We start from the raw sequence: 24179 nt of genomic DNA, 5'->3' as shown, positions 1-24179 counted from the left end.
ATTAGTATTCAGTATTAGTACTAAGTATTCAGTATTTCTATATTTGTTTGTTTGTTTTTTATTTACTTCATATCAAGTACACGTTTGAGCATATTGAGCATAATAATTCAACAGAAAATTTAAAAACGTTGTTTATAAAAAGTTCTTTTTATCTTGTAATCATATAATTCTAGTTTACTGAACATATTTTTGTAGAAACAAATCTAGTTCATGGAACATTAATTAATATTATGTTAACAATATATGATAATATTAGATTTTTTGTAAAGTAAAGTAGAGATTTTAAAATTATATAATACCTATATGTGGCTTTGTTTTTATATGGAACTATACAAATGTATACAATTTGGTCAATAGCTGGCTAGTTCATTCCCCGATAATATCGATTACACGATAGTAATTATAATCATATTACTTATTATAATCAGTGGGTCGAAATAAGGGATATTTTTCACAATCAGTAAAGGTGTCAAGGTGAACGTTTATTTTTTTTTCACTGTCATATTTAATTTGGTATCTATTTTTTAAATGAAAACATGTGGGATGTCTCCTTTCTTTAATTAAGAATTACATAATATTAAGTAGATACCCCAGTTAAAGCTTTAGTAGAGATAAAATAAAGAATGACATTGTACTAAAGGAATGTAAAAATAATTCACTGCTTTCCAAGATTAATTGCATACAAGTGCGCACGACTAACTGGCTTGCTATCAAAAACTCTTCGGCTTTTTGCTCCAACTATTTGCGAAATGGACCGATTTATTCTGCCATACAGATGTCCCATTAATAAAAACAAATTGCATTATTAATCGAAATCGTTTAACATACATTTAATACATGCAATAAAATCTGTACTCGATAAGTACGATGACAAGTGACATAAAGATTTTTATTTTGTAGAGAAAAAAAAACAAAATCAATTTTTTATAGAGAAGGATTCCTGTTACCCAGATCTAAATTATAATATTATTTATTAAATATTCATTTTAAACGTACAATCAGTCAGTACATATATATATATAATATGATTTCGTAACGTTATGAGATAGCGGATCTGCAATTTCATAACATTACGAATTAATATTATTTCATACTAATTTCAACATATTATTTCATAGCGCACCGGTCAATAAATAGCGGGTTAGAATCAATTGGATATCTCAGTCGATTACAAGTTTTCGTTAAAGACACATCGCACCGAATTACCGTTATATTTATTATATTGCATGGAATCTACCCTTGTAGTTATTTGAATCAGTAAATAAATTCTCGCCCCCCCCTATCATCACGAACAACTACTACCGTCTTTCATCTGCAATATATATCCTCCGCCAAATCTACTTTATATATAATGTATATATATTATATTCTATCAGCATCAATTGCCCCGAAAAATTGTAACCCTTTTCACGTTGATTTTTTAAGACAACTTGTCTATTCATTTTTTAATACCAAGGATTAATAAATTCACTTTCAAATAGTTCTTCTATTGACATGTGCGATACCTTCATTCAGTTAATCAATGATATTTTTGTTGTTATGTCCCTACTCAGATTGTTTTTCATATTTTAATATTGAACTGATTTTATTGTAATGGTTCTTTCTTTAATTCTAAATTAATCATAAATTATACCTACGTATTACATTTTACCTCAATTCATCAATTAATATTATCATAATTGTTATGTGTGCTCCTTTTTATTGTTGTTGTTGTTTTTTTTAATATGTTTTAATAAATAATATAAACTATTGGTGTCTATATCATTCTTTTGGAATAGTTTTAATAATTTATAAAGTTGCGTTGTATGATCGTCTTGAATTAATAATTTGTTATGTGCTCAACATGTCTTTTTTTGGTACTGTTCGGTTATCAGGAATACAGCGGAAACACATTTTGAAAATAGCCGATAAACTGGATTATTTGTTAGGTTAACCTAACCAAACCTAACCTTACCCTATCTAACCTAACCTAAACTAATCCAAAATAACAAATAATCCAGTTTATTGGCTATTTTCAAAATGTGTTTTCCGCTGTATTCCTGATAACTGAACAGTACCCTTTTTTTAAATAAATAATATTAATGGTAGATACTTATTAAGTATAAAAAATATATAGCCCATATTAGTTCTTAATGGTAGGTATGTACTGAAATTTTAAAGATGTATCAGTTTAAAAGATCTTTAGAGCAACACAAGCTAGGAACTGCGAAATGTAGTCAGAAGCTGTTTCATGGAGTACCGCGGGTTCTATCAATAGCCGACTCCTCCGTTCGCACATTTTCCCAGCACAATGAATTTTACCGACATTTTCCAAATCACGTGATCCGTCTGTGACCTTGGTTCGGCGGATCATAAACTGCACTCAGTACGGCGGCTCGCGGGCCGAATTTTCTACGTGACGCAACCGGCGCACCGCACACGCTATGTACAGCCCCCGCGCCGCCGGTTATTATGTGCTATTTCGCCGCCTGACTCAGCGTTGCAAAATTTTCACTTTTCGCCGCTGAGAGATACGAGGAGCTGGCGGAGAGCGGATTTGCCACCGCCGATGACAGAACTTAGGAGATAACGATTCGACACATGAAAGATTTTTAGTAATATTTAAAGATATTTTTTTTTACAAAATGATATTATAAATTATATTAAATTTACTGAACCAAAAACGATACCAATCAATGGCAGTAAAATCGAGCAGGTCAACAACTACGTCGAGTCGCAAAACCTGCTCTGGAAATTTAAAAAAACCTGCTTTGGACTTTAAAGCCACCTAAATTATAAATTACTTGACATTTTCCTTACGAATTTAGGGTATTTATCATCATTGTATTGATTATCATCATCATTAAGCGTTGGACTATAAAGCCGTAGGTCCCAGGTTCGAATCCTGGGTCTGGCAAGTACACATATTGTTTTTCAATTTGTGTGTGTCAGGGTATGGACCTAATAGGTTGAGCAAGTGGCTGACATCCATTTCTCGTAAAAAACAAAATCTGTCAATACAAACCTCCACTCTGTGGAGGCCCATATGATCCTATCAGGATCGGACATGGTCAAAAAAAAAAAAAAAATATTTACTCAGTAGGGATGAAATGAAAATCGTTGTGATTTTTTAATAAGTAGAAACAATTGCCAGGGGGGGTTTTGTGATTAAACTACTCAAAATGTCAATAATTAAGAGTGGTATGTATGACGAGATTGCTTGCAGGACCAAACTAGTGTGGAGAGTATTTGGACGGCTGAATAATATCTTCAGAAGTGCTCTCCCATTATGTCTTAAGCGTAAAGTACATGCTATAAACGCTTACGTATGCGTGTGCAACATGGAACTTTAATGTAAGAGACATCCAAAAACATCGAGGAGCGCAACGTGGCATGGAAAGGTGCATGTTGAGCATAACGCGGAAAGATCACAAAAAAACAATTGATAAAGTAGCAGATAAGAGTACGCGATGTGGTTGAGGTCGATAAGCAGTTGAAGTGGCAATTGATTAGACAACTAAACGACCACATAGACGTCTTAAAACCCGCTGGATAGACGAACTCATATAGTTCGATTGATGTACGTTGCAGCAAAGAACTAAGAACCGAGAAGAATGGAGGGAAATATAAGAGGCCTTCATCTAGCATTAGATCGACCTCGGGTGCTGATGGTGATGATATTAAATTCTAAAAAATAGTTTATTTAGTCGATACATAATTCAATTGTCGCACCATTATTAATACTAGGTATATAGCCTGCAAATATAAAAGAAATTGTCAACTTGCTGTTGACGGATTTACACAATTGTTCGTCTAAAAAACTTGTTTGTGATTGTAATACTAATTCAACTATTTTTATTTATCTCAGCACGGCCCTGGAAATAAATTCCAGAACATAAATGTCAAATTTTCTACAAATTAATCTGCAATGCAAAATAACTGCCAAACATATATTACATTTTAAATGTTTCAAAGCACTGTAGAAGACTTCAACATCTTTGATTATAGAACCATATTTAAATATGGAACATTTTACTACCTACTGAAAATGATAAGAAAAAACAAGAGAAATGGCATAAACAATATAAAGTTTGCTGCCAGTGTTGTATATAAGACGATTGGATTATAATTTTACGGAATAGTAATGTCAGTAAAACAAAATAAGATAAAATAGCTGTCAATCTATATAATTGTGTTTTATGCATACTACTCCACATTCTCATTAAAAATAAGTGCGTGCGTTACAGAATGTGAATCTTGTCTGGGAATTTGGCATAATAGCATAACATTCTAAATATTCAGATCAGATTGACACCTGTACGTATCTTTACGTAATTTAAAAATTTAACTGACTTATTTTTATGAGAATCTAGACTATTACGTAAAAAAAACTAATCATTATTTGTATCTTTGTACATGTGTGACCTTTCTTTAGTTTTTTATGCATTCATGATAATTAATTATTTAACTGAGTTGTACACTTGACCAATCAATATATTATGAATGACAACTGGTAGTGAAAATTTAAATTCATTTATCAATATGATTTGAAACAACAATATTGACATAAAATAATTTAGCTGAGTTGCTCTTTTGAATAGGTACCTACGTATATTAAAGCATATTATACTAGTTTTTTGAAAATTAATAAAAATATTTATTTATTACGGACGAAATTGTTATTAACCAGTTTACAACAAAATTACATTTAAGCGCGAATTATATTATGGTGCACTATCACGTGGTGTCACAGTAAGCTGCCGCTACGGGAAAAAGTGTGCAATGTATGTTATCAGACTGATGCTCCCATCCCATAGCACGTTTTGAATCTTTAAACGAATATTGCCAGCAAAATATACTGAAATCATCAGGACAACAATGAGATCACCTCACGTTGTACCGCACTGTATCGACACCTACATGATTCAATGCACATTTTTTTATCATTTTCTACATGCCTACACATTTTTGACTCATGTTAAAAATACGTATTTTTATGTTAGCGGTTGGAACTATGCATTTTCTATAAGAATGTTGTATATCGTCACTGTTCTGGCAAAAGACACTAATTCGAAAAAAATGACATATTGAGTTAGTTATACCAAAATGTTTCTTATTTCAAACTTTACCGTCTGGAAACCTTCTTAATAAATAAATAGTCTTTATTTTAAAGTCATCCTTTTTACGATTACTTAATAAACTCACATGATAGACCATTTCAAACATTTTAACAACTTCAAAGTCAAATTACTCAAAACTAGTATTCTCCAGTTAGTGTGTTCTGCCAGAACAGAGACGATAATATTATCTATTATCTGCTGGTTAGGTACAGTTCAAAATATTATGGATGTCATGTTGCAAGTAATTCTACCGTACGCACACGTAGAAACTGTTAAAATTAATTGAAATTAGCATGAATAATTAATAATAATTCAAATTACTAATACATTATAGTTGGCACTCTTCATCAGTGGCATTCTTCAGTGAATTTACAGAGATGGTGATCGTTAAAATTATTCTGCAAAATGACGAAACCATAGACTAAATTTGTCGCCGTGACAGCGTGGCAGTAGGTGATATGCACCTCAATTTTATTAGCGCTTTGGTGTCATTTATATTTATGACATTCCACTCTGAAAGCTTATTATAATAACTACTTTCATATTTGCATGTCAACTAACGAAATCTACAATTAATACCAGCGTAAACTTTTGAAATAATTATTAAAGAATAAAAAATACTACAGAAAGGACAAATATATTATTTTCCTTATAACCATTTCGAGTTTTTTTAGATTGTTGTTAGTGTGAACAGAACTTGGAAAAGATTCTGGTATATTTCTTTAGGCCGAACATCAGATGGGACATGTTAGTACTCCAAACGGATCAAGCCACGAGCGTCATGTGCTTGTCACTAACACAAATATATAGAGAGGTATAGCCGAGTCATAGAGAAAGCTGGTCAATGGCCAAATTATCCGGTGAACGATCTCCAGTCATGAAAACTCAACGAAGAAAAATACGATAATGTTTATGACAACAGAAATAGCTGATGACTAAAAAAATATTTGAGGAATTTATTATAATGACTGTCTTTATACTTATGTGTAGGTACCTACTCTAAAAGTGATTTCTACGAAGTATATTATGCTATTTCCATTACCAATTCGACTCTAGAAAGGGAAAAGGGCGTAACTCTCAGTTTTTTCAAATTAAATAACATTGTACACGACTAAAAACACGTTGTGTTCAAAGGATATAAGCTGAAAATAACGATTTGTTATTTAAATTTAGGTAGCGATTAAAAAAAGAAGGAAGTGACATGGGAAAAACGACTTCACCACCATTTTTGTTGTTGTTTTTTTAATTAATTCAATAATTAATATCAGATTAGGGATATAAAAACCAAATTCCTAATTATCACGCACTTCAATGTTATGTCTATTTTGTATTTTAACTTTGACCGAAAACCATAACAAAAACGTTTTTGTGCCCATGTAAAATTCGATTTGTGTGGATTACGCCCTTTTTCCTTTCGTCGATATTTTAAAAAAATATACCAAAATTTTATTTGCAGTGATTGTAAGAGATCAAGCTTTCAATTATTATTAATGAAAATTTAAGTCTGCTGAAGTTATATTATAAAAAAATACTATTACATAATAATAATAATAATAGATAAAAGTAACGGAAAATGAACTCTACCCGCATTGCAAGATTGGCAAATTCAATTTGTATACGTCATCATTTATTTTCCTCCCTAACGAATTTATACCCAAATGCTTTCAGATGTCTATAATCTAATCTAAAATCTGCTAGTACAAACCTATACTCTGTATCCATATGATCTTATTAGGATCGAACATGGTCGAAAAAAAATAATCTTCTCTGGAAAAGGTACCAATAAAGGTATCAATAAAATATTGTGTGAAATACCGTATGCTGTAGATAGACAATGTTCTAATTAACAATGGATGAAGGAAATATTGGCTTATATTATGTGACAATGTGGGGAAGAAGACTAGTGGACGACTTTGTGTCATGAAGGCGGAAGATTGAAGAGACCAGGGCTTAATTTAGGCTGTAGCGCCCTTGAAGACGATGAAAGAGCGATTACTTGAGAAGATGAGGAATAAATAACTTGTTTGACTTACGGCTGAAGTTAAGATTGATGGAGGCGGCCACCTCGCCCATCTTGTTCTTGGCTTTAACTTTATATAGCCCTGCATCAGTCTCGATGACGTCATCGAGCTCCAGGACGACCAGGTATTTGTTGGTTTCGACGCATTGTATCCTGTAAAAATAAATATATTTAAGATTTGTTTTCACTTTCACTAACTGTTTCCATATTCGGTCTAGATCAGTGGTTATCTTGTGCGACCACCAGAGAATTTTACTGCGGCCACCAGCGCTTAACAGAATAATATTTCAAACCAATTTAATAATACCACGATTGAAAATTTTGGTCAAGTCAATTCAAAGAATCGGCAATAATTGCTTTATTAATATTGTCGATTTTTCCTACTACTGTATACTGTGAAAGATCATAATATATACCAGTTTATAAAATAGTTGTAAACATATAAGCAGCTATGCGGCTTGCATTGGAAAAAAGAGTATTGAGGAATTTCCATTTGCATTATTTTTTAAATAAATAGATAAGTATGTACTAAAATGTTCAAATGTCTTTTGTTAAATGGACTTGTCCATAAATAAATTGATACATTTTATTACTAAATAAAATTTAGCTTTCATTTTCTAACACAACAAAAGTGAAATTTGGTGCGGCCACCAGACGTTTCCATAGAGCTGTCAATATCTTGTGGCCACAGTTAAATTTCACGTGAGAACTACTGATCTAGATGGAACATATATCATCAACTTTTTAATGAAGATTGGTTGAAACTATTAGTTGAACATTCAGGTAACGATATTATTTACCACAAACAATAATCAGTACTTATGACAAAATAGCCCCTTAGTATTTATTTCATATATTTTAAATAAGAAATAACAATCACATTACTTATATTTATATTATATATAAATATTTATTCATGTATAACATTAACACCAGTTATTTTAAACAGTTATAAATTACAGTATAAAGCTGCTCTCAACTAATACCTACCTGTTATAAATATGAACATTTTTTTATACATCACAAGAAAATTAAGTCATTTATTTAGTATAAAAGTGTCTTAGAACCAGTTCTACAACATGGTAATAATTAATCAAAATAATAAAAATAAAATATACCATATAATTTGCGTGGATTATATTGTAATATACGAGTATATTATTTTGTTTTATTGTAATGCTTTTCCATCAAGAATAATTGCCAGTTATCAACATTAAGTGATTCATGAAAATCTCTTTGTTAAAACCATATGTTTTTAATTAATTATTATAGGTAATACAATTTTGCTTCCTGTATTTGTTAAAATTTAATTTATAAAACTTGCAAGCTATCAGTGTTTAAGTATATTAAACGAATCACACTTAAATTACGAAAATACATATATTACTCATCACATAAGCAAAAGGTGTAGGTATGTGTCCGAATCCCATTTGGTTCTAGATTTTTTTCTAATGTGTCAAGACTTTCAACTCTTTCTTAAGTTCTTATATATTTTTAATAAAAATATACTACATTATTATTTATTGTCTTTTTTCTGTTTGAAGTTAGCGCTTAAATATTGTTCAATTAATTGATTCGAATCGAAAAGTTTAAATATGTATGTATTCATTTTTTATCAGTAATAAATAGTTATTGAGCATGTACTCACCTAAACTGTGTCCTATTATCCTCTTTTAGCAGCTCGTCGCTCCTGTACCAGCATATCTCTGGCTGCGGAGCGCCAAGCAGCTGACACTCAAAGATCAGCTTGTTGCCATCGTCCTCTTGCCTCAGCTGCGGCTTCTGAGTGAAACTCGGTGCAAAATCCTCAACTACACCCATTTTCGACTCCTGTTAGGCCACTCGCCACTGCTCTACGGAGATAGCCTCAAAATAAGGTCGGCGCCACGGCGGACCATGCGATTCGGTTATTCTCTTTATCTAAAAAAGAAATGGTAAAACGTACTTAGAAACTAAGAAGATCATAGCAAACTATTCTTCGTCTATTTCATAAAATGACACCTTCCAATGTAAATCCACTAAATGTAGTGTTTATTAATGTCAAATTAAATACGTAATTAAAAACAAAAATATTTTTGCACTCGATGTCTTACAAGACTGGCGAAACAAAAATATGAAAATCTTTGATTACGCTTGTTTTAAAATAGTATTTCTTATATTTTATCAGTTTGACGCACAAAGATACAATACAACTTAATTTTAAAATGTCACACAGTAATAAAAATAGTTCAAATGAACTGAGTAATTTTTCACGTGATTATATTACTTCTTTATTTTATGAGAACAAAATGATTCGGTGCATTATTATTTTCTACAATACTATAAAATAATATGTAATTAAACACAGACGTAGATAGAGTACTAAGTACCTAAAATAGCATGATAACTGAGAAACTGGGGATATTAATTACACTTTAGAATGGAAAAGTTTTTATATGAAATAATAATATTTATCACGAGCTTTTTACATTAAAAAATACTAAATTTCATCACTGTTCTGGCAGAAACAACTAATTCGAAAAAATTAAATATTGAGTTAGTTATACCAAAAGGTTCCTTATTTCAAACTTTACCGTCTGGAAACCTTCTTAATAAATAAACAGTCTTTATTTAAAAGTCATCCTTTTTATGATTACTTAATAAACTCACATGATAGATTATTTCAATCATTTTAACAACTTCAAAGTCAAATTACTCAAAACTAGTATTCTCCAGTTAGTGTGTTCTGCCTGAACAGAGACGATTTATTCTTGTTAAATTAGGAGAGATTTAAAAAATATATGAGAATTTCATTTGAATGATTTTTAACGGAAATATATTAAATTATTTAATTTTTTTTAATATTTAATTATTTTTGATATTTTTATAACTTTCGTTCGTTGACTTATGCTTGGTTGCGTAGTGTTGTGTTTATATTTTGTCAATATTAATAATGTTAGTATATGCGAAAATAATACAAAAAAATTAATGTAAGAGTAGGTACTCCATGCAAAGCGAGAAACTTTTCTCTCTCATTGTAACATGTATAATATAATAAATAAATGTACCTATTAATTTATAACACCAAAAAGTATAGTTCAATTAATTGAGATAATGATTATATTGTTTCATTGTTTACAAAAATACATTTTTTAAATATTTTGTGCTATTTACACCTTTTTTATTATGTATATAAGACCAGTTTTGACCTTACGTTATTATAAAATTATTGGTGACAATAGAACGACACATTATTAATTCAATTTCATTAACCGTTGACACCGCAATTCTCACATGAAATTGAACCAATCAAAATATAATATTTAAAAACATATTGAAATAATAAATGTCTAACATGTCTACTTAATTGTATTATTATAATTATTCAAATATTGCATAAAATAAGATATCGATTTAAAAATTATTTATATTATACTAAAAATCTATTGGATATTAAATATGTATACATTTTATACATACTTGCGTCAAATAATTTAAATAAATAAACGTGAAGAAATTGCCAATACTTATCGAATACATTTTAAGTAAACAATAATTTGTATATTACATTTTTCTTTGACATTAAATACTTAATATTATTAATGTAGGAGGCACTCAAATGAATTATAATAATGTAATTTAAATATATAATCTTTCTTATTATAAACAACAAAAGTCCGCGGAAACTATGAATGACCAGATTATGTAGTGATCAAGTATAACTGTTTTATTCTCTAGTCTCCCTCACGACAGTTTTCTATAAATTTTCATAAAAATATAATAACTGTTTAAACTGTCTGTTTCAATAATTTATTGTTTTTTTTTCTGTGTCAACCTGTCATTATGACTATCACATAATTTTATACTAATACTCTATTTTTCACAAATGTTACATCACTGCAAAAACTTTATAATAACAAAAGATGAAATAAAAATATATTTTTGTTATTTTTTCTTCTATATACCTATTATAAATAATCTAGTAGATACTATTATCATTGTCATAATATATCAATAGCACGTATGGATTTAAGTAGTATTTTAATTGAGAGTGATTGATCAAAGCAAACCCAGTTTGATTTTCTTTAAAATTGTTGCGTTTTTAACAAGACGCGTTTTTTCTTTGCAAAAACGGTAACTAACGTAAGCGCTTTCACTTCATACAAGTACCTAAAAAGGTTAGTCAACATCATAACTTTTTTATGTAAGTAAGTAGTCAATCCAAAAACGTATTTTCTCGAGGCTTGCAGTTTTAATAGGTTCAAATAAATATCACAATTTTATAACCTGTATAGGTAATATATACATGTGCTTTTGTGTAGATTAGTATCAAAATAAACGTGAAGTATCATAAACCCTAGTATCATAGTACCTATACATGTTTTTTTGCACATTATCTAACAAAATAAATCACCTTCAAAATGTATTGAAATTTTGATGACAGTTAACTTTCAAATTGTAACATTCAAAGTATATTTTATTGAATAACTCAATATTTACATTGCACAATCAATGAAAATATTTGCATAGTGCGTACAAAGCTTTGATGTTATTCCATTAAAATTTAATATTATAAAATAATATACAAATGCATTTGTATATAATGTATATTTGGACTCGATCGAAAAATTTAACCTTGTGAACTAAATTACCTCATAACAGTGTACCAAATGCAATCCAATAAGTGCAATCGTTTTTAATTAATGCATTCTGATTGAATAAACAGAGTGCCAATAATTGCAGTCATTTCCTCTGTTGAATGATTTAGTAATTTGTTGAAAGCTACAAGAAGCCAATAGAAATAGATTTTATTGCCTATTATTAAAGGTATAATGAAGGCAGTGTCCATGAAAAATATCAGAATAAGCTTCTTTTAATATACTCGTAGTGTTGCTTTTACAACTTTGAAAGGTTAATACTAACCTTGAACAATGATACAGCTTTTTATTGGCAGGTTTACTAATTTGAGATATATATTGCTAATTACCTAAACTTGTCATTCATCGATTGGAAAATTATTTTTGAAAATAGAAATATTTCTTTGCAATAATTACGTCTAGCACTGTCAGCCAAATTGTAGTTGTATGTCGTAAATAAAAATTAATAAATAAGACATATTGAAAATCTAATTAAACAATTTTAATTCAGTGAATAATCTACAGGGTATACAGCATTCGTTTTAAATATAAACAATATGAAACACTACAGAAATATACTTGTTAATAATAAATTTGTACTTGATTCATAAATCATAAAAAAATGGGATCCAATATACAAGGAATTTATGATATGATATGATTTTCTGCATGTTCAAGTCTCGCCCTTTTTTGATAGATTATATACATACTGAATCCTTTTTCATGCATAATGAATATATATGTGCATCATTGTAATATTATTGCGTAAAAACAGCTACAATGAATTATACCAATATCAATATTTAATGGATTTTAAATATTTAGCACTACATACTATATATAAATTTATTAAAACTGGCAACATAATGAATGAATTGAACCGCCATTAAAGTGGTATTAGAAAACAAACTTTTTATTAATTCTCCGGTATTAGAGTCATTTATCTTGACAGCTAATTCAGGCTATAAAACTATCTTCACAACGATCTAAAGATAACTAATTAGGCGAATGATTAGTTTGGAAACTACTTAAATATAAGTAACACAAATATCGTAGAATTGACAGAAATTGTATTTTAAAACCATCAAAATAAATAATGTTCATTTTACTGAATTATCCATAACTTTATGTGTGGCAATCTTCAAATGAGGTACAATAAACAGGGTTTTACTACCCCATTATCACCTTTCTTAAGCTTAGAATAACTGATAGAAATACACGAAAAGCAAACAATAAATGCGCAAATACCTCGCTGTATTTAAACATGAATATTTAATTTTTTTTAAAGAAATTAATTGTTTTGCGCCTTTTTTGATGTAAAAAGGGCCCACCACATCTATTATATACATAAGGCTGCTATCGACGGTTATCAAAGGTAGTTTATCATATTTATGTATTGAGGCTATCAATTGTACAATAATTTAACGGTCCGAACTGTCAAAAAGTGCTATGTTTTAACAGCATCTCTCTTGGCTGTGTTAACTTTCAGAGCAAGATAGACAGTTTAGACGGCTAACTTATTGTAAAAATTATAATTTCAAATACATAAATATGATAAACTACCCTCGATAGCCGTCAATAGTAGCTTTGTGTATAGAATAGATCCACAGGTGGCGTATTAACTGTCACCTTTTTTCATCCTATAAATCAACAGTTAATGATCATATAACATATATTAATGCCATAAAAGAGTATCATTGTAAATGATGTCTTTTAAATTTGAGAATAGAGCAATATTTTCTACTTAAAATTCACCATTTTTGATTTACATTGTACGTGAGGCCTTAAAATCTTTTCTTATTTCATAATACAACGATATACTTAAATGATTTTACTGTCTCAAGTCATTAAACTATCACAAATGAAATAATAAATGCATATACTACACATCGTATTTAGAGTATTCATAAAACACTGTATTTGAATGCTTCTTGGTATATTATAAATATAATAATAATATTCTATCCGTTGGCGCACTGAAATATGGCAGTATAAAAAGATAGCTCCTTGTTTTGATGTAGGTACCTAATATATGTATTATGCATTTGTTGACACGCGCATTATACATTAATTTCATTTATTGTTAATTTACGATTATATTGTAAGATATTTGAGTTTACAATTGACTGAATATAAAACAACATTTTACGATCTGTATTTTCCATTTGATATATTTTTTACATGATGTTTTTAATATATTATTATAATATGTATTTATATAAATTCTTTACTATTCAATAAACATATTTTAGAAAATATAATACGAATGAATTAAAGCAATAGTACGAGCGGTAAAAATAACCTACATTGCTTGAAGACAACAAGACTATTCTAGAATCTGTTCTAAAGTGTTAGATGAAGTTTTTGTTGTACCAGTTGGATAATATAATTCATTCACCTTCTCTGTAGCATTAAATAATCCCGACAAATGCAAGAAATAGATTTGGGCGGCCAGTAGCTTTCTAGACTCGAACTTATTTTCAAGTTTATTTTGAGATTGCCCTGAATAAACATTTCACATATTAACGGTTGCTCAGCTTGCCGACGAAGCCGAGCTACTCGGCTATGTTTACAGAAGCACAGAAATTATTTCGCGGAATTTAATAAAGTTTATTAAATATGTCTATACCACAAAATAAATGTATTTTCACCTGCCATCAAATTGCCTTTTATCCCACCTTATGTATATAGATTTTATAGATAGATTTTTCTCTTCTTTTAATTACCTTTATCTGACAGTATCTTCACAACATGATAATTTATCTTTCATGTACTATTTTACAAAACAATATTTGTCTAAAATATTGGATTTTTTATAAACAGTGTACACATCAGTAGACTTCAATCAACAATGATTGTATACATATTCATTTTAACGTAACTGCATTATAATACTTCTTCCATAAAATGAAGTTACATTTTTGTCAAAATATTGTTTATTATATATTAAAATACGTATAATTATTATAATATTGCTTAATAAATACTTAGAAAACCATATTGTTATTAAACATACATAACTTGAAAACATTTCTGATATATACACACTAGAAAAAATCATATTTGAAAAAAATAAAATGCTCGACGGGATATTTTTTCGTATTTTTTTCAAATATGCTTTTTTCTAATGGGTATATATCTGAAATGTCTTTATGTATGTTCAATGCCTATATGGAATGTTACATTCTCAAAATCTTGTGAATTATTCGTTGAATATAAGAAATACTTTATTAAATATTGATTTTAGGTATGTTTTCACTATTTTTCCAAAATTTATTTCAATAAATACCTATTGATTATGCGATTTACGGTAATCCATATATAAGGATAGACTACGCGGGTGAAACCAACTTTAATCAATAATTAATTAATTACCATAATGATGTGTTATATTTTAATCATTTTAATAAAATATTTGTGGAAATATGAGAATAAATTTAGTCATGTATTTTCTAATAATATAAACTAATATGTTATAAAAATAGGGGTAGAATAATAGATAGTATACAAAGTATAATCGTAATGATATTTTTTATTACTAGTATTTAGGTGTTTGTTTCTGTCATATTAAAACTACCGATAAATGACATGATTAATTATCAATGTTTAAAAATACGATGGCTTTGATATTAGCTATAAAAAAGAATTTCTCTCATTACATTTGTATATTAATTATTCATAAATATATCAATGTCAATTAAAAAGACTTTATGTGAATATATTTTCCGTCTACTATGTAATTTATACATCTAATATAATTTTCATTACACATTTACTGTCAGAATAATAATATATGACTATAATATGATAAATTAAGATTATTTATAGAAATTGGGATTTTTTTTATCACTTTATCACATTTTTCCTGTATATTCTTAATTTAAATTTCGTAACACAATACATCACTATAAATACAGATAATATAAAATTTTATGTTAAAATACAGTAACTATAAAACATATTAATATATTATCTACTATGCTATATTAACTGTTTACTAAGGATAATAATAATAATAAGTGTTATAATAATTTTAGCAGATGGATGTATGTTTAAAATACACTTGATTTAAAAAATTACATTTCCCATTTTATGATATAATTATGTTATACACTCTACAAACTTTATGCTGTGGAAAGTATCCAGTTTTAAGACACAAAATACATTAAAAAACTATAACTCAGTTTTCATATACGTACACATTTCTATCTAAATACAAACCCTAACAAATCCACAGAAGAATCAAAACATCTTTTGATATATTTTTTTCTAATTACAAATGAATAATAATTTACGATTGAAATATTTTGACGTGAGCTTTTCAGATAGCTGTAGGTATTTCTAGTAAAAAGAAATTTGCAAAAACCGATTGAAAGTTCGATTACCGAACTTTAAAATTGTATTTTCATATAAATGCATGGTAATAATATTTCGTTGTTTTATTATATTAGTTTTCTGGTTTAGAAATTGTAAATAAAATGTCAATTGTTTTTAATGAATATGGTAAAATAGTCCAGAATCCCAGTTGATACATGAATTTCATGTCTACTTTTCAATCGATCTGTCAATTTCGTTTATTTAAAATCAGGTGCAAAGTATTTTTGATCAATACTATTTTCTGTTTTTATTTAGCGCTAGTTTTAAATACAGGTACGAAATGAGGGAATAAGTCTTTCAACTGATAACTATACAATTTAATTAAAATGATCATATTACAAAAACAAATACTTAAGTAAATATTTATGGTATAATTTATAAGTGAAAGTGTTAATTTTTATATAATACCATAATTTTTAAATTAAGTACCTATTTGCTGTGAAAAAAAAATAATAATCCTACTAAATATGAAATATTATAAAATGCAAGTAGGTACGTTACAACAATATACATAAGAGAATATTTCAACACCATCGCATCTATTCTATACACAATACTGTTATAGGCCGCTATCGACGGCTATTGGTGGTAGTTTTTCATATTTGTGTATTGAAGTATTCTAATATTTACAATAAGTGCTATGTTTCATGAGCACCTATTTTGGCTGTGAGCTTTAGCTTATAATCAGTATCTTTAGAATTATCTTCAAATGTGTTAATCGTGCCCATTTTTTGAAAAAAAAAATGCCTAATTCTTGTCGAATTTGGGATCACAAAGATTATAAAATATAATTTTGTATCGTAAATATGTCACTATATAATGGTAACATTAATTTTACTAATAGTTTTTTAAATGCGTTTAAAAGTCTAAAAATCTAAAAAATCTTAACACCACTCCACATGAATATACCGAAATATGACTATATTCTAAAACATTAGAGCGAGAGGTTTAAAATAATACTATTTTATGTAATAAAAATACTTTATGCAGTCATCAAATGTTTAAAATAATTATATGGGATAATAAGGCTTCAAAATTATATAAATAGATTATCTACAACGTTTAAGGAATGTCCAGGATCATGCTTTGAAAATATCATAAAATCTCCATTTTGACCTACGTGGCGCACGTCCCCCTTAATTCAAACAAAATGGATAATAATACATTGTTTTTTTCTTTCAATATATTATACCTAGGCACAATACTACGTACATTTCCTACAATATATTGTGAACCTTGGGACAACAGATTTTAAGATTATTTTATTTTATATTATATTTAAAAATCTTTGAAAATAGCATAAAATCTCCATTTTGACCTACGCGGCGGCGCACGTTCTCCCTTAATTCAAACAAAATAGATAATAATAAATTGTTTTTTTTTTCTCAATATATTATACCTAGGCAAAAAAAAATACTTGGGTCGATGACTCAAAGTGTACTGGCTTGGCAACCAATAGATAAGTTCAAAACTCGCTCACTTTAAAATTTATTCTAGGATTTTTCAAATTACTTGAATTATAATATAAAAAAATATATTTTAAATTCAATATTTCAGCTTTGAAATTTTGAAATTATTCGGATAATTTGAAAAATAGACGGTGTTCATCCAGTTATTTGTTTGGCACAGCTCGGCTTTCGTTCAATATAATAACCATATAATTTATTGTACGAACGTGGACAGGTAACATAAAAATTTCAAACATTTAAAAAAATCTGATGACAGTCGCGAATTTATCGCGTATTTTATGTAATTTCAACAAGAAAACACTCTTATAAATAAATTAGAATTAATTTAAAATGTATATTTATTAATAAAATATATTTTAACTGTAACATTACTACATAACAATATTAAATTTCACTCATTATTTAAAATAACAAAATATATCCATATTAATTAATATACAAATAATAATTTTAATATCATAGGTTTAAACTTTTCTATTAGAGACTCCTATTTCCTGACCTTAGTCGTCTTTTTTTTGGAAGAATATTTTTAACTAATTAATTAATAACAATAAGATAAAATCTAGTGCTAGTATTTCATGAGACACATGAAGTGCTCGTTTAGTAAGAAAAATCCAGAATCTTAGACAGAAATATAAGACCTCCCTAATATTTGAGTGTTGAGTTTCAGTTTATTATGTCATAGGATATATTTTATATGAATAGATACGATTGTGCGATTTATGCAAATTAATAAAATACATCAAACTGAGTTTGTTAATAATAATATATATATAAAAAAATATACCATACACTCATCGATTTAAATTGTATAATATTAGAGTCAAAGTTAATCAGAAACTAAAACAGGTGCCTCATATACATTTAAAATATTATTCATTTCTATAATCTTACATGAATACCATAAAGATATAATTCAAAGATTTTCTTACGCTATCGAATTGGAAATGCCTGAGCACAGTATGCTTAAATCAAAATTTCTTGTTTATACCTAATAGTAAATAATATTATATAAATTGTGTCTATACTATGTCGAATAAAAAGTTTTTCAGATGAAAAATAAAATCAATTCCTATAAAAGTTCATTAGTAACATGTATGCTTCAGATTCAGTTACGTAGTAAATAGCATGAGTTATCTAACCGCGTTTCAACCCATTTAAAGCTGTTAAAAGTTATGTGTAGAAAATATGTTATATTACTGTTAAATTTTATTAAATAGTATTGTATAAAAATTTGAAATAAAATACCCGTAGAAAACCACCGTTTTTAAATTATTGGAACGTCTACATGGATTAGAGTTATCAAACATAGTTCGTAAATGAATATTTATATAAAAAAAGGAAAATTAAGTACATACAAAATAACTGAAAAGTTAGTTAAAAAAAACTTTTCTACGAGTTCTGTTTCAGCTTATTTCAAATTTTGGTTCTCGGAGGCAATTGGTTATGGGCTTATAGAGAAGTCAACGTTGAGTATGGCTTAACTAAGCCTATTTAATAAATACGACGCGATTTAAATGGCATAATATTAAACGCTGCTTTACCACTTAAGTACGTAAATATGACTATGCATATGGCTATTAGATTTTATTCAGGTCTATCATTTAATACAACTATATAAATATACTGTATGATGTTCCATTAGGATAAATTTTTTGAAGTAATAACACTTACCTAACATAACTATTAATTACCACTGCCTATATAATACATTGGATTAATATAAATCAATAATTATATAATACTGATCCAAAGCTACAATCAGTAAAATTTATCACTACTTATTCGTAATTCTGAAAGCTTTCGATAAAGCTCTCATAATGCTTTCGCTTAGCCGGGACCATCCGAGTACTTCCGAATGATCCCGAGCGTTGCAAGAACGCATGACATTTCCGTTCACTTCCCGAGTATAACTTTGGTCGTCTGCCAAATAACATCACCAATTCACAGGCTAACACTTGCGGGAGTCTAAATCACTGGAAATGTCTGTCGAGATCGTAAAATTGTACGCTCATTGTGGGCTTACGGGTGGGTGATGTATGTAGAGCGAGCCGAACTTTTTTTTCTATGTCATGTTATGTTATGAAAATATCAAAACATTTGTGTATTACATTGTTTACAAAAAGATTACTCCTAGAAAAACTACTATGAACTGATTCATTCTTATAGAATTGAGTTGACTGTTACCTTCCAAAACAACAAAAATAATATGCGTAGATTAGCACAACGTGGTATGGAAAGGTGCATGCTGGGCATAACGTGAAAGGACAAAAAGAGAAATGAGTGGATAAGGAGACAAACAAGGGTTTGCGATGTAATAGAGTTCGCAAAAACACCTCAAATGGAAATGGACTGGACACATAGCTTGAAAAAGGGACAATCGTTGGACAAATTTAGTCATTCAGTGGTATCCAAGAGGGACAAAACGTCCGCTAGGTAGATCTAGCGGCCGCTGGATCGATGAAATGATAAAGTTTTGCGCAAGTACGTGGCAACGCAACGCGAGGGACCAAGAGAAGTGGAATCAGCTTGGAGTGGCCTTCATCCAGCAGTGGATAGATTCAAGCTGATGATGATGAATTAAGATTTTAATATTATTTATCAAACAAGTATAGTATTTTAATTTTTAATTCATATTTCTAAAACTATTGTGATGTCAATGTGACACGCGTATAAAATATATAAAATATAGAAATCTCTTCTTTTAGAAACTGTATGGATAATTTCTTAAGTGAATATAATATTCTTGCCATAATACTTAAAATTCAACAGAAAAAATGATCAAAATATATTTCAAAAATATATTTATTTGAAAAATAAATTCGTGTTGGTAGGTACTTAATTATATTAAATTTGAGGTTATGTTTTTAGAATAATATAAAATCAACTCGGCTATGTGCGCAGAGCAATATAAATACATACAATTTATATTATATTCATTTAGATATGATTAATTGGACAAGGATATACGTTAACATGTCAAGCGTCGGATAAAAAATGAATTATGTATGACAACTGAAGTGAATCTTTCAAATGAAATAATATATATTTGAGCAGGAAAGAAATAAATTCATGTTTTAAGAGAGTTTCAAATTAAACATCACTACTCAAGATGTATACTTTATTTTGAAATACAATATATTATATTATTCATCTCAATTTGAAAACTACATAAGGTTCTATCTTGAACAAAAACTTCAAATAATTATCAACTGGGTATTATGTGATAATTTTAATTCTACGTAATGTGGAATTCAATAACTTAATAATGCCAGGAAATGCAAGAGGCCATGGAAGCTAATAAATTAGGGCGAACAATAAAACAATAACCTATTTATAAGATAACGGTTGCAAACATTAATTACCTTAATAATTTTATTAATCGAGTGAAGAAAAAAAGAATATTGACTAATTTTGTAAGTAAAGTACTTAAGCTTTTATTTTAACAGTCATAATAATATTGGTGTAATAACCAAAATTGCTATCTACTAGCAAAAAAAGTTGTCAAATATTATTTAAATAATAGTATACTGCTCTAAAAATAATATTTCACCAAATAAATGTTAACTCAATTAACACGTTTCTTTATCTATAAACTTTCAGTAATTTGGTAAAATAGCAAAAACTGAAAAAGATAATGGAAAGGCTCATCGTGAATGGAAATATATAATAGTTTATTCGGTGGCTTGACCATTGAGTAGGATATAATACAAGATACGTTTACTACAGAATACAGCGATCTCTGGAGAGATTTAGCTAGAACATATTTAAATAGAGACATGAATCTGAGCAGTAACACGAAAACAAAGATACATAATTTGGTACAAATTATAAACATACTTGCCGACACATCCGATCAATAAGCTAAGCGTTTTTAAATTGTGTGTATTATTTGTAAGATTACTAAAAAGAGTTTAATCAAAAATCTATATATTTATTGAACGTACATACACTTCTGAGAAAATATATTATAACCAATAGAATTTTTTTTTTTGAAAAAAGTAATATACCCCGCAAGAATCGAATCTGCATCTCTCGGGTATCGCACTAACGCACCAAGACCACTATGTTAAGGGAGTCATACTTAATTGCGACAAATTTTAACTAACGGTTTTCAGTATTCACAGAAGCGCTTTCCAAATTGAGCTACTATTGGCGATCGGCTTTTGTATTTTAAATCAAAGTAGGTATTACTTTAATTACTAACCGATGTCGCAGTCACTCCAAGATTTTTTGTTGTAACTCACTTGAACTTGCTAATATTTATTAATTAACTATTTTTTTATTCAATGAATGTTATATTCTTAAATCTTGTGAATTATTCGTAGAATAAAAAAAATAGTTAATTAAAATATATATGTTATTATTATGTGATGTAATCTAAAGGTGATAAATCTCATGAAATTACGTGAATATATACAAGTATATACATCTGTATATACCGCATACATGTGTACCTGTCGCATAACAACTGATGAGTAACGTCAGGACTGGATTGACTCACATTTATTTCTTTCTGAAATAAGAAAACTGGTGGGTAGATATTTACGCAAAGCATTTTTCTGGAGTGAACTCAGACGGAAAATGGGTCAGGAAATTCTGGCGCCTGCCTTGGCACTATGACTTAGATAATATGGAGTGTGAAATTTAGATCCTTGGTAATGATTTCTTTACGCAGTATTTTACCTATCCATTAGTGAACCTGGCACATTTTCAGTTTTACTACAGAAACAGCTGTTGACATTCATAGTTTTTCTAATATTAATGAGAGTGTTTATAAAATAACCATAGTATTTTTTTATACACCACTCAGTGATCAATGTAATAGATAATTTGATATCAATGTTCTAACATTGACACCTCGTATCTGACGTTCAATATTTTCGATAGGGGGAATTTAGGTGTTATAAAATAAACTAAAATATTGTTGCGCTAAGCGTATTTTACAACGTTTTTATTAGGTCGTATTCTTATTGTCCGGTACAAATCTTGCAATCGATTTTTAACTAACTTCAGCCAATGCATTCTTTTAATACTTTTAGCCATCTTAAATTCATTTCCAGTTAATTCTGTTTTGTATGAAAAGTTATATCGGAAGAAATCCGTAATCAAATCCACTATTATTGGTTGCTAAGGATCTGGGGTCTTAGCAACTAAATTATTAATATATACGTGCGTTACTATGGAAATCAATATGAGTGTCAAAATGACATGTCAGTATTATTTCTATCAAATACATTTTTTTTGATCGTTTAAGCTAGTAAAGTCAAGTTTATATGGTTCAACAGAATGTAAAAACGTTGTATATAAAAAGTTCTTTTTATCTTGTAATTATTTGTTTTTATTTAATTTAATTTGTTTATTTTTGTATAACATTTTAACTCCCCCCTGCACAAAAATATGAATGTCAGATACTAGGTTTAGAACATCGAAATGTAGTTTTGATAATAATGATGGTACATGTTAGTCGATTTTGTCTGTATCGTAACATAACCTAACCTAACTAATATACTATCCATAATATTATATTATGTCTTAACTTATATATGCATTTCGACAGAATTTTAAAGATAGTCATAATATATATTATTTTCACTACATAATTATTTGAAAAAAAAAACTATTATATAATGTATAAAATATCTACACTATAACTTAGATATAATATGTAATCAAATTATATCATTAATAATAATAATATGATACAGCACTTAACGTGAAAATATTTTTTAAAAACATTGAAAGTTAAATTTGAATTACACCATATTAAATAAATCTTAATTAATAGGTATTCATATTGTGGAATACTGATGAAAAAATAATGTTTAAGGTTTTGTAGAATAAATGTAGATTTGTCAAAATAAATTAAACATATGATTGTATACAGCTTCAATAGTATGCAACTGTCAAACATGCTATAAAACAGCTGGGCTGAACTGTCAATCATGCAACGCTCTGTCAGTTTGATAATAACTCACCGCCTCCAGTAACGCAGGCTGATTTGTCAATAAAGAAAAAACACGCGGACGATATGAGTGTATCGCACAACTGTCAAAAATTCCACTGTTTATATTGTCAATGAAGAAAATCACTACCACCTTAGGCAAATTAATTTGCAGATAGAGTAAAAGGATTTATTTTTTTATTTTTCCACTCGTTGCAAAGTTATGGTAATTAAAACTGAGGATACGTTCACAATATCAATGAAGATAAATCCAAGGCCCTCGAGGGTGGTTTTTTTTCAATAACAGCGTTTGATGTATAGGATAATAGACAAAACTAGAGGCAAAAACGCTCTATCGATATCGTTGTCGGTTTCGAACTGATCCCCGAAACTATTTTCAACGCGTTTTCGGCTTTGGCAATTGAAGTGAGTGGGCGAATAGGTACCCCTTTAAAGTCGCCTACAGCTAACAGACGTATAGCGAAACAGTCATTGGCAAGTTTGTCACTCAATATCGAAGTAATTTGAATGCGCCCAGATCGATTTCTCTCGGAAAATGACATCGTCATCTATTGTTTGCAGTTGTTGACGAAACTATTGCAACCGGAAATAATTATGGAGGAGAGAAAAAAGTATTTTTGTAAAATACGTAGG

General features: G+C 28.7%; 1 protein-coding gene across 17 annotated transcripts in view; it reads right to left on the bottom strand.

Moving 5' to 3' along the window:
* bt (projectin protein bent) overlaps positions 1-24179 on the bottom strand; it is a 229024-nt gene that overhangs the window by 188432 nt on the left and 16413 nt on the right. For 16 of the 17 annotated variants that reach the window (XM_085953753.1, XM_085953755.1, XM_085953760.1 and 13 more), the window contains exons 2-3: positions 8768-9039; positions 7133-7272 (exon numbers count right to left, since the gene is read on the bottom strand). In XM_085953753.1, the coding sequence (XP_085809879.1) occupies positions 7133-7272; positions 8768-8940 (313 nt within the window). In that variant the 5' untranslated portion in view covers positions 8941-9039. Of the gene's footprint in view, positions 1-7132; positions 7273-8767; positions 9040-23559; positions 23906-24179 lie in introns of those variants that run through there. The other variant, XM_085953752.1, reaches the window with a different exon arrangement.

This window comes from Rhyacophila brunnea, unplaced genomic scaffold (genome assembly GCF_057557595.1).
Source record: "Rhyacophila brunnea isolate RB1 unplaced genomic scaffold, BYU_Rbru_1.0 scaffold_4, whole genome shotgun sequence".
Classification (NCBI taxonomy): domain Eukaryota; kingdom Metazoa; phylum Arthropoda; class Insecta; order Trichoptera; family Rhyacophilidae; genus Rhyacophila; species Rhyacophila brunnea.
Note: the sequence above shows the minus strand (reverse complement) of the source record. Positions and strands in the feature narration are given on the sequence as shown.